The following is a 12,862-nucleotide window of genomic DNA, read 5'->3' on the forward strand; positions in this document are numbered from 1 at the left end:
ATGGAAAAAGCTTCTGCAAAAAATAATCTGTGGAAGTCATTAAAAAAAACGAAGATAAAACAAACTTTTAAAAAAAATTGATGGGATGCCGGAAGATTTTTGATAGGTGCCTAATGTAAAGAAACCCTAAACCCTAAAACAAAGTAAAAAAAAAATTTCCCATTTCCTTTTAAATAGAAAAAGAGTTGAAACAACCATAAATTAAAGCAAACTTACTAGCTAATAAATAAGCAAGAAAATTAATTTATTTTACATGTCAAACACATTCTAACATAATTTACACGTAGAAGCTAACTTTCTCAAACACACTGCATTGCTAGATAAACTTATTGAAAATTAAAAATCATGAATGAGTCTATTTATCAACTTAAACACGGTCTAAAAATTTCAATATATTTCAACCAATAATAAAATGTGTCTGACTTCAAACAAACAAACAGTTTGTAATTGGTTTTCATAATTCTCAAAATAGGCCAAAAGTTTGAGAATGTATCTGACTTCAAACAAACAGGCCAAAAGTTTGTAATTGGTTTTCATAATTCTCAAAATAGTTTAGACACAAGAAAATTTCCATAATCCATTGCCATTATCCATATTCAGCGAGACTCTTGTATTCAAAACAAAAACATAAAACTCAAAAAAGAACACGCCAAATGTGAATTAACTACTTGTGAGTTAGCCATCGTATTGAATGAGATTTTTTGCAGTTGAAGGATTTACAAAAGTATCCGTAAGAGCAGGGGAAATTCCACAGACAAAAGTTAAAAACTTGTCACAAGGCACATCACGAAGAAGTTCCATAGGCCTCCCTACAAACCATATTCACATAGTCCTACTCATGAATACGATTATCAGTGGAATTATCAGGTTTCCGGTTCAGCCTGTGAAAACAACTTAACCTATTCAGTATGTACATTTAAAGAAAATATAATATCAAACCATATAGTAGAGGGCAGATAAAACTTCACTTATGACACTTACATTTGAATCATCAATACAACCCATAGCAGGTTTTGTGGGTTCAACCTGTAAAAATAAACTCAGTCTAGTCAGATTGACAGTGTATTTATAGACTCAAAATAGAGAATACAGATATATATCAGTAAGGATTTCTCACCAAAAGCTTCTTTGAACCTGCCATGGAGGAATCCAAATCCTTCAACACAATAGCTGGCAGTTGATCAATGTCCCAACCAACAACTTTGCAGATGACCTGGGCATAGGCCCTGTGAGCTCGCTTCCTTTTTGTTCTAAGTATGGAAGTGGAGTGCTGAATCAGTGCAATGCTATCCTTAAACCTCTTCCATACCTTCTTCCGTATACCTCCACAAACCAAACAATAAAAATCTCCATCCTTATGATTATTCTCATAGTATTTCCTCAAGTCAGCATCTTCTGCAAACACCTTTTCAAAGAACTTGTACTCCTTACATTCTTTAGAATCATAACTATCTACCAACTCATCTTCCTCCTCCTCATCTTCACTCTCAGAATTAATATCATCTTTGCCATCTTCGTCACTGTCATAACCAGCATCACCAACTAAAAACTTCCGGCAAGATGCTAATGCTTTGTGCTGCAATTGCAGCACTGCCACAGCAGCTTGCTCTTCTGCTGATAGAGAATAAGTGAGAGAAGAGGATTTGAGGTCATTAAAGGAAGGCCATCCTGAAGCTGTAGAAGATAAACCAGAATTGGGCCTTTCAGATACCCATCCAGCACCAGCAACCAGAGATTCATGTGATTCCTACAATCAATTTTCATTAGTAACAACCAGTAATAAGTAAACAATGTGGGAGTCGGGATTTGCTAGCACCCAATACTAGTATTCCTTTGCTTTTCTGATTATCAGAAAACTGAAGTGTAGCCTAACACAGGTTGTGCAAGGTCAAGAAAAGTTTACACTATGTTTATAATAGTGAATGGTGAAATAAACATCAACCTTTGAAGGAGCACTAAGTTAAATCTTTGCCTCAGGGATCAATGCACTCCTCCTGTGTATCTTGGTAACTATTTATCTAGTATTACATAAATGTTTCAACCTAAAGAAGAAAGACCTTATGTTTTACATAGGTTATCTTATCAAGCAGCAATTTTTCCCTAAATAACATGATAACCATGAATAAAAACCAGAAAAATACACATAGGAGGATTTCAAAATGGAGAAAAACAAAAAGTGTAAAGGTGCACGCTTCTATTTAGCATTCAAATTTTAAAAAAGACTGCCGTTGTCTCACCTTAACTATTTCTCTTCCATTTCCTGAACTTTGTTCTGAGACCTTTTCATCTAGATTATCACCTTCCTTCTCAAAACCCTACAGAAAGAACCATCAGAACCATGCCAAAATAATTTTACCTATTCGCATCACTATGTACTCATAAAAAAGACTGCCGTTGTCTCACCTTAACTATTTCTCTTCCACTTTCTGAACTTTCTCCTGAGACCTTTCCATCTAGATTATCACCTTCCTTCTCAAAACCCTACAGAAAGAACCATCAGAACCATGCCAAAATAATTTTACCTATTCACATCACTATGTACTCATAAAAAAGACTGTCGTTGTCTCACCTTAACTATTTCTCTTCCATTTTCTGAACTTTGTTCTGAGACCTTTCCATCTAGATTATCACCTTCCTTCTCAAGACCCTACAGAAAGAACCATCAGAACCATGCCAAAATAATTTTACCTATTCGCATCACTATGTACTCATAAAAAAGACTGCCGTTGTCTCACCTTAACTATTTCTCTTCCATTTTCTGAACTTTGTTCTGAGACCTTTCCATCTAGATTATCACCTTCCTTCTCAAAACCCTACAGAAAGAACCATCAGAACCATGCCAAAATAATTTTACTTATTCACATCACTATGTACTCATAATTTATTTCAAGCTTTTTTATTTTCCTTAAAGAGGCAGTATTGATACATAAAGATAATTAACCTTGCTAACATTCTAAAAAAAACATTTTAGAAGCTCCCTCGGCCTCTTTTATGCCATCCATGATCTATTTCAAAGTTAAAAAACCATGCAAAAGCAACATGCAATCACAAAAATATGCAACAAATATACTTTATTTAAACTCAAAAGCAGATGCAAGATTTTTGGGTTCAACCTGTAAAAATAAAATCAGCCAAGTAACCATTAACAATGTATTTAAAGACTCAATAAAATATACAGATATATTAATTAGGATTGCTCACCAACGGCTTCGTTGAACGTTCCAAGGAGGAATCCAAACCCTTCAACACAATAGCTGGCAATTGATCAATGTTGCAACCAACAACTTTGCTGATCACCTGTGCATAGGCCCTATGAGCTCGCTTCCTTGTTGTCCTTAGTATGGCAGTGGAGTGATGGATTAGAGCAGTGCAATCCTTAAACCTCTTCCATACTTTCTTGCCTATACCTCCACAAACCAAACAATAGAAATCTCCTTCCCTATGATTGTTCTCATAGTATCTCCTCAAGTCACCATCTTCAGCAAACACTCTTTCAAAGAACCTATACTCCTCACATTCTTTAGGGTCGTAATTATCTACCCACTCGTCTTCATCCTCATCATCACTATCATCTTCACCACCATTAGAAGCAGCATTGCCAACTAAGAACTTCTGACAAGCTTCTAATGCTTTGTGCTGCAATTGCAGCACTGCCACAGTTGCTTGCTCTTCTGCCGATGGATAATAAGCAAGAGAAGATGATTTGATGTCATCAAAGCAAGGCCATCCTGAAGACGTAGCAGAGATTCCAGAATTGGGGCTTTTACATACCCATTCGGCATCAGTTACCAGAGATTTATGAGATGCCTACATTTAATTTTAATTAGTAAGTAGTAACAACAAAACAAGATGTAAATATATGCAGGAGTTGGGATATGCCAACACCCAATATTAAATTCCATAGCTATTTCAACTTTTACAAAATTGACGAAAGTGCAGCCTACCACAGGTAGCGATGGTAGCCATGAGGTAGGAATAACCTTCATCGTTTTAAATTTAAAAAAGCTACCTTTTAAAAGCTAGCTCTTTATATTTGATCTAGCAAGCATGTTCAGGAAATTTTCACACTATGTTCATAGAAGTGAATGATGAAGTTTTGAAGGAAAATACAAGTTCCATTGCTTGTCGCTTTGCCACAAATCCAAAACTGCAAATCTTCCGTAATGCTTTTACAATTTCAACCAGGAGAAGAAAGACCTTAGGTTTTTCATAGATTATCATATAACAAAAATTTATCACTAAAATAATTAATTAGCTGACAGCATTACAGCCGCAAATTTTCTCCAAATAATACCATAATTTGAAACCACAGTTGTCCCACCTTAACTACTTCTCCCCCATTTCCTAAACTCAGTTTGGGGACCTTTTCATCTGAATTCTCACCTTTAGCATCAGAACCAGAACCATGCAAAAACATTTCAACATCTCTCCATCACTATCTACCCATAATTTCTTTCTTGCATTTTCTCTCCCTCCCTTAAAAATACTGAAGTTCATAAAAATAATTAACCTAGCTAAGATTCTAATGAAACCCTTTTAAACCCTCTTCCATGATCATCAAGATGTACAAGTTTACAAACAATTTTTGTAACATTAACATTGTGGTTAAAAGTTAAAACCCCACAAAGCCAACTTATGCAATCACAAAACATGCAACAAATATGTTTCAATCAAACTTTAAAACACCATTATTTACCTCTGGGTCAGTTGGCTCCATCTCCACAGAGCAGAAAATTGACTGTGAAAGTGAAACGACGTGATGGTATATACTATACACTCTTTCTTCTACCCAAACTTTTTTTACAAATACACTCCTTCTTGGGTCTTGTCCTAACGATAAGGAGGCCCATTTGGCCCATCCAAGTTCCCACTTCTCTTTTACATTTTTTTCATTCAATAATTAAATTAGTGCTATAGTATTTACAAAAATACAAAGCAGTTGTTAATATTTGAAATATGTAATGTTTCACATTAAAAAAAATGTATTTACTTGAAAACAAAATTCTATTGTCATTTTGATTTAAGTGTATTTTTAGTTATATGTACTGTAGCTAGGTGACTTTTGCTGCACAGGTTTGGATTAAGTGATTTTCTTAATTATGTGATTTTACTATCTCTGTTCATTTTAACTTCGAAATTTAATGAAATTTACTAATATAGTTGGATGATTGAAAAAATATACAAAGTTAATGCATATGTTGATGTGTATGTAACATGATGTGGCATAAATAAAGGTGAGTTTCATATTATTTTTAATTTTTAAATTAATATTAATAGAAACGCAAGCCCATATGCTTATGTGTGTCTAATTTAATTGATAATAAAAATAAAAATATGATTAAAATTAATTATTATATAAAATTGATTAAAATATATTAATAAAATTTACATTAAAGTTATAAAAAATTAAATAAATATAAAATAATCATTACAATACATTTTTTATTAATTTTTATAATGTTATAATTATATAATAAAAACCCTTGCAAATTTCTATGGAAATAAAAAGAAAAATTACAATGAAATATAATATATATATATGTAAAGGAGATAAGTTTTGGGATATGATTTTTCCGTCGAAAAGGAGACTAATCTGATTTCAATTTCAAATTATAAATGAGAGTTAACTATTTAAAAATAATAATTTAATGGCAATGCATAAGAAGTCTCAATCTCACCAAATTCTTGGATGGTGCATCTACTCCTCCCCGGTTTTCCTCCACTGTAGATGAATCTACTTCCACCTTCTCTCCTGCTTTTCTTGCTTTTGAACGTCAAGATCAGGCCATTGTAGCCTGGCTCCTTTCTTCCATTTCTCCTCCTCTTCTTATCAACATGGTGGGACTCTCTTCCTCTCATCAAATCTGGTCCAATCTTCAGATTCACTATGCATCAAAGACCCGAGCATGTGTCAAGAAATTACGCATGCTTTTACGCACTCCCAAAAGAGAGCGTTTCATCTTTGTTTATCTTCAAGACATCAAGAAATTTGTTGGTTGCCGCTAGATCACCCATCTCCATAGAAGAACACATTGAAATAATTCTTGATGGCTTGTCTGAAGAGTACGATGCCTTCATTACCTCTGTTACATTTCGCACAGACCCTTACACGGTAGAAGAAGTTGAGGCTCTCCTTTTGGCCCAAGAAGAACGCTTAGAAAGATATCGCAACAACAACGATCTTCTTTATCAGGTTAATGCCACTTCTTTTAATCATGTTAAATCTTCTCAAAATGCGCACAAAAACACTCGTGGCTTCTCAAGATCCAAGTTCAGTTCCAAGTCTTCTCGGTTTGCCGGTGACAAATCAACACCAAAACCATCATGGCTCTCTTTTTCATCTTCTTCCAACTTCACTTCTCCCACCAAGATTAAGTGTCAAATTTGCTGGAAAACTGGACATTATGCATCCGATTGTTGGCATAGGTATGACAGAAAACCTCCATCTTCTTTTTCTGCTAACCATTCACAGTTTGCTCCTCCATTACGTGACAATGATGAACCATCCATTCTCGGTTCTCCTCCCTCTACCCATGAATCTCTTTGGTACCCTGACAGTGGTGCATCTCATCACTTTACGTATGATGCTTCCACTCTCCATGACAAAATCCCTTATACTGGATCCGAAACTGTCGAAATAGGTAATGGTTATGGCTTATATATTAAACATATTGGTTATGCAGATTTCATTAATCCAACAAATCATCATATATTCTCTATGAATAAACTATTACATGTTCCTCATATCAATAAAAATCTTCTTAGTGTCTCTCAATTTGCTCATGATAATGTTGTTTTCTTTGAATTTCATCCTCACCATTGTCTTGTCAAAAAGCAGGACACCAAGGAGATACTTCTTCAAGGAAGGCTTAGAAATGGTCTATATGTTTTCTCAGATTTTGTTCCTTACTCTCCATCATCTGCTCATCATACTACTGTTTCATCTACTACTGACACTTACACTCTATGGCATGCATGCTTTGGTCATGCTAATGACATTATTATTCATCGTATTATCAAACATTGTAAACTTCCCTTTTCTGCAAAAACTGGTTTCTGTGATTCTTGCATTCTTGGTAAAGCTCACCAATTACCTTTTTCTGATTCTCACATTGTTTACACTGCCCCCTTACAACTTATATATATTGATATTTGGGGACCATCTCCTACTGCATCTTCTAATGGATCATATTACTACATTGCCTTTCTTGATGCTTACTCAAAATATACTTGGTTTTATCTTTTACAACGTAAATCCCAAGCTGCACCTATTTTTAAATCTTTCAAAACCTTTGCTGAAAAGCAAACCAGGTATCAACTTAAAGCTATTCAAACAGATAATGCAAAAGAATTTTTATGCATTAAACCATATCTTGTTGAACATGGCATCCACCACGGTTTAACTTGTCCCTACACCCATGAGCAAAACGGTTCAATTGAAAGAAAGCATTGTCACATTACTGAGGTTGGTTTGACTCTTCTTGCTCATGCATCTCTTCCTATTAAATACTGGGGTGAAGCCTTCACCACTGTTGTAACCATCATAAATGTTTTACCATCACCAGTTCTTAAATTTGATAATCCTTATCACTTGCTTTTTAACAAACAACTTGATTACTCCTTTTTCAAGATTTTTGGTTGTGCATGTTACCCTTTACTGCGCCCATTTTCCAAAAATAAACTAAATTTTCGCTCTGTTATCTGCTTATTTCTTGGTTATAGCCCTCAATACAAAGGGTATGTATGTGTCTCCAACGAAGATAAGACATATATCACACGGCATGTTGTTTTCAACGAATCTCTTTTTCCATATTCACAATTCTTTACCTTACCCGATACTAACCCCACACCCTTGCATAACTCTTCATCTCTACCCTCATTAACTGTTTTGGATTTTGCTTCCCCTTCATCTCCTTCATCATATCCTTCTTTAGACATTATTTCTTCTCATTCTTCTGCATCACCATCCCATAATTCTTCTCCATCTCCTATTGACACACCACCCAAGCATCCACCTATCACTCAAAATATTCACCCCATGATCACAAGAGGAAAGTCTGGTATCTCTAAACCACGACTATTTTCATCTACTGTTGATATCGAGGTTGTTCCTTCCACAGTCAAAGAAGCCCTCAAACTTCCTAACTGGGTTGCTGCTATGAAGGAAGAGTATGATGCGCTTCTCGCTAATCATACTTGGACTCTCACTCAGCCATCACAAGGCATTCAACCAATTGGTTGTAAATGGGTTTTCAAAAACAAGTACAATGTTGATGGCTTCTTTCAACGTCACAAAGCTCACCTAGTTGCTAAAGGCTTTCATTAACATGCAGGAATAGATTACACAGAAACGTTTAGTCCTGTAGTCAAGCCGGCAACCATCCGCATCATCTTAACCATAGCTCTCTCCAAACAATGGCCCATCCATCAAATTGACATCAACAATGCGTTCCTCTATGGTGATCTCCAAGAATCCGTTTATATGCTTCAACCTCCAGGTTTCTACAATGATCCCACTCTAGTTTACAAACTTCACAAAGCAATATATGGTCTTAAACAAGCACCCCGTTCGTGGTTCCATAAGCTAAGTCAAACTCTCTTTTCCTTTGGTTTCTCTGCAACTAAATCAGACACTTCTTTATTTATCAAAACTGTTACTTTATTTGTTTTAATTTATGTTGATGACATCCTAATCACTGGTAGTTCTCTTGTTGCTATACAGTCCCTAATCTCTTCCCTACAACAACACTTTTGACTCAAAGATCTTGGTCGCCTTCACTACTTCCTCGGCATTGAGATCTCTTGGAAAACTCATGGATCTCTACATTTATCTCAAACGAAGTACATCACTGACTTGCTACACAAATCTGGAATGCTCTCATCCAAACCACAGTCTACGCCCATGATATCTTCCATGCGTCTCACTCGTGATGGCACTACAGCAGTTGATGATCCCTCTCTTTACAGGTCCATTGTTGGTTCACTACAATACATTCTAATCACCAGACCTGAGTTATCCTACAGTGTCAACAAAGTCTGCCAGTATCTTCATAATCCTCAACTTCACCATTGGAAAGCTGTAAAACGCACTCTGCGATACCAAGCTGGAACATGGTCTCATGGTCTTCTTTTGCAGCCTTTACCTCATCTCACCATTGTCGCCTTTGCCGATGCTGACTGGGGGTCTGATCCAGATGATCGTAAGTCCATTTCTGGTTACACCGTGTTCTTCGGATCTAATTCTGTTGCCTGGTTTTCCAATAAGCAAAAGACGGTCTCCTGCAGTACAACTGAAGCCGAATATAGAAGCATTGTCGCTGCCCTTGCAGAGATCAAATGGGTTTCCAATCTGCTTCAAGAACTGAGCATCACTTTTTCAACACCAAAGATTTATAGTGACAACTTAGGAGTTGTTCTTCTTGCTGCTAACCCCATTATGCATTCCAAGACCAAGCACTTTGACCTTGATCTACACTTTGTGCGCGACTCTCTTCAACAACACCAACTTCAGCTCTCTCATGTTCCCGACCACCTACAACTTGCTGACATTCTCACCAAGCCTCTCACTGGGTCTTCCTTTCACAAGTTTATGGCTAAACTAATGGTTGTCTCTAAACCCACCATTAGTTTACAGGGGGATGCTACTTAGTCTCTGTAACCGCTTCTGTTACTCTGTTATACCAACCACTGTACTCACACCCATATATAAATATACCTATGCATGGCACTGTAGTTGCAATTAGTTTCATATAGAGAAATAATACAGAGCCTCTCTCTTCCCACTTATTCTCTCACTATATTCTTTTTCTCTCTCTCCCCTTTTACTCACAATACATATTATTTATTCATATATTACATCATATTCAATAATAATAAATTAGTCTCATTTTCACATATTAAAAATACTATATAATTTTTTAGGCTAATTCAAAAATTATTTAAAATTTGTATGAGCTTTGATGGATAGTAATAATAATAACAACAATAATATACTAACTTTAATAAATTTAATAATAATAAAAAATAATAATTTTGTAAGGTTTAATTAGGCTTAAATTTCAATTTTTAAGAATTAGAAACATTTTTTAAAATAAAAAATATCTATGCATTTCCAATAAAAGAATAAAGAATTTTTTTTTCAATTACATTCATAATTATTTTAAATATTTAAAAAGGTTAATGATAATAAGAATATGCTACTAAACATTATTGTAAAAACTCCTTCAAAAACATTTTTATATAATAAAAATTAATTATATAAATAAAAAACCAATACAAAATATATTATATGAAAAATATATAAAAGTTAAAGGGAAAAAATTAGATTAAAATGTTTTAATAATTAATGATAATCGTACTTATTTTATATATGTACTCTACAACTTTATTGATTTATTTTACATGTACTCGTCAAATTCCTACAAAAAGTAGTTAATCAATTGAATGAACAATTAAAATAGAGTGTATGTCCACATATATATAAAAGAAGATGATGGAGAAATTTTACTTCAATGAAATGAAAAGATGAAAGAGTTTATTAGAAAATTAAGGTCATAGTGATTAATATGTGGACAATTTGTGAATTCAAGGATCCTTAAGTGATTTCAAGTTCAAAGTATGAAAGTAATACTTATTTTTGAGAAGATTATATTTATTTCAAAACATATTATTTTTTAATTTTTTGTGTCTTTATAGTTTGTTGGTGATTTTGAATATGTATTTGGTCAGAAAAATGACATTTAAGAGAATGACAAGCTAAGAAAAAATAATTATTGATATTGTTCTTGAAGATTTGAAGAAATTGGTTTCTCATTAACGTGTTTTAATTTTTTTTTTAGTCTTTTCACAAAATTTCGTCTAGTAAATGCTTTACCGTTATTATTAGATACACTTTTAACTTTGAGAGACACATTATTAAAAATACTATTAAGATTTGTTTTTCTTACATCTATCTTTTTTATCTATCTTTTTTAACTTAGATGAAGATTCATATCATACAATAATACAATCTAAAGAGATAAAGATGAGAAAGATTTACTTAAGTTATTTTTATATTGGTTCATTTATAAACAAATACATTACATTAAATTTTCAATAAATTAATTGAGTTTTACTAAGTAAACTGATGCTAAAAAGATACAAACGAGTATTATTTTGATCTTGGATTTTTATTGACTAAAACAATACAAGTATTATTTGAACACACAATCAATCTTGATTAAAAACTTGGCTATTGTTTGGAACACTGTCACTCTTGACTAAAAACTCGAGTGTTATTTGAAACACAATACTCTTAGTTAAAACCTTGGATGTTGTTTAGACCTCAGCCACTCGTAACTAACCCACTAAGTATTGTTTGAAACCCACTCATTCCGAGCTAAAATAGATTATTGTTTGGAACGCAGCTATTCTAGGCTAAGATAGTGAGTATTCTTTGGACTGCAACCATTATTGGTTACACAATCCAATCTCCTAATCAACCAAGGACATATGAGGTGTGTAGAGAAACCCATTATCCTGGTCAATCTTCCTATGACTTCATAACAATAGAAGAAGTTCAGTGCATGATCAAGAAAGGCAAAGTTGGAGGAGCAATACAACACATAACTTTGGATGGAAACAAGACAGTGTTTCCTACAACAACAATCAACCCTACCAATAATAACAACAACGTTATCCTTAATAAAATGAAAGAACATCAAAGTTAGAGATTATGTTGGAAAAATCCATGCATGGTTCCTTGACAAATCAAAAGAACACTAAAACTTCAATTAGGAATCTGAACACACTGATGAGTAAGGTGATCCATCACATAGTCAAACAACAACAAGATCAAATGTTTGTTGAAGAAGAAATCTACAACAAAAAACAAATTACTACAGGAAGTGGTTGATGACTTTTTACGGGAAGTACATTGATCGGTACTAATGAGAGTGAGGAACACAGGTTTCATCTCCTAGGCCTTGTTAGTAGCAGGTATTGCAATGCTACAAAAATGTTTAAGCCCCTGGTACATGGCGTAATCTCCAAGAGTCCTCGTAGGAGGTGGTGCTTCTTCCTCCGCCATGTTGTTATCCTCTTGAAAAATATGAATGGAAAAAGAAGAAGTTGTTGAAGAGTCCTCTCTAGTGACTTGTTGTTTCTCTTTTGCCTTTAATTTCCTATTTCTTCTAGCTAACCTTTCAATTTCTGCTTCAAATAATAATTGGTTTTTTGGAATCCGACCTCTATATATCATATAAAAACAACTAATTTAAAAGTTAGCATAAAGATTCAAAAGCAACAACAATTTTTTTAAAGAAATAACAAAAAATTAAATTCTAATTAAATAAAACAAATAAGAGAAAAATCAAAATAAATAAGAAAATAAATAGAAACAAATAAAAGCAAATAAATTCAAAATAAGAATTAAAACAATAAAAACAAAATAACCAATCTGGAAAAAAAAATACAATAAAAACAAATCAAAACAATTAAAATATTCACAATATTTAGGAAACTATACACAACAAATCAAAATTGTTCCCCGACAACCGTGAAAAAAACTTGATGACTTTTTACGGCAAGTGCACCGTGTTGTCAGAAGTAATAATTTGTCCTTAAGGACGAATATCGATCCCACAGGAAACAATTGAATTATCAAATACCATACTCGCTAAATATAAAATAGAACAATAAACAGTGTGTTGACAATGGTTGTGTTGGCGATGATTAATAAGAAAACACACAAAGAATTGGTTGCTTCAAGTTGGAAAAATAAGGATTAGGTTTCATCCTTCTCACTCTCATGTATTTTGATTAGCATGTTATCATTAAGTCCTTTGATTGAAATTTATGTCCCCTATAAAATTCATTTATATCG

General features: G+C 33.8%; 1 protein-coding gene across 8 annotated transcripts; it reads right to left on the reverse strand.

Moving 5' to 3' along the window:
• Positions 1-656: 656 nt before the first annotated feature.
• On the reverse strand, positions 657-4,823 carry LOC137835127 (uncharacterized). 8 transcript variants are annotated; one of them, XM_068643480.2, is made up of 9 exons: positions 4,697-4,823; positions 3,202-3,807; positions 2,736-2,813; positions 2,570-2,647; positions 2,404-2,481; positions 2,238-2,315; positions 1,118-1,747; positions 982-1,026; positions 657-881 (listed from the first exon to the last, which is right to left on the reverse strand). In XM_068643480.2, exons 1-9 carry the CDS (start codon positions 4,715-4,717, stop codon positions 864-866), a joined length of 1,632 nt encoding a protein of 543 aa, XP_068499581.1. In that variant the 5' UTR covers positions 4,718-4,823; the 3' UTR covers positions 657-863. The 8 variants fall into 8 exon arrangements, with proteins under 8 accessions (XP_068499581.1, XP_090158870.1, XP_068499578.1 ...); XM_090302744.1 differs by lacking the exon at positions 4,697-4,823 and adding an exon at positions 4,295-4,643; XM_068643477.2 differs by lacking the exon at positions 4,697-4,823 and adding an exon at positions 4,322-4,642.
• Between the last annotated feature and the right edge of the window lie 8,039 nt (positions 4,824-12,862).

The sequence above is a fragment of the Phaseolus vulgaris genome, chromosome 5 (genome assembly GCF_051622355.1).
Source record: "Phaseolus vulgaris cultivar YP4 chromosome 5, ASM5162235v1, whole genome shotgun sequence".
Lineage (NCBI taxonomy): Eukaryota > Viridiplantae > Streptophyta > Magnoliopsida > Fabales > Fabaceae > Phaseolus > Phaseolus vulgaris.

Coding starts and splice junctions, on each gene's coding strand:
- LOC137835127 (XM_090302744.1), bottom strand. CDS start 4,417: ATGTTTTTGCATGGTTCTGGTTCTGATGCTAAAGGTGAGAATTCAGAT. Junction 3,808..4,294: donor AACTGTGGTTTCAAATTATG/GTATTATTTGGA, acceptor AATTAAATGTAG/GCATCTCATAAATCTCTGGT. Junction 2,814..3,201: donor AACGTTCAACGAAGCCGTTG/GTGAGCAATCCT, acceptor TTCTTTCTGTAG/GGTTTTGAGAAGGAAGGTGA.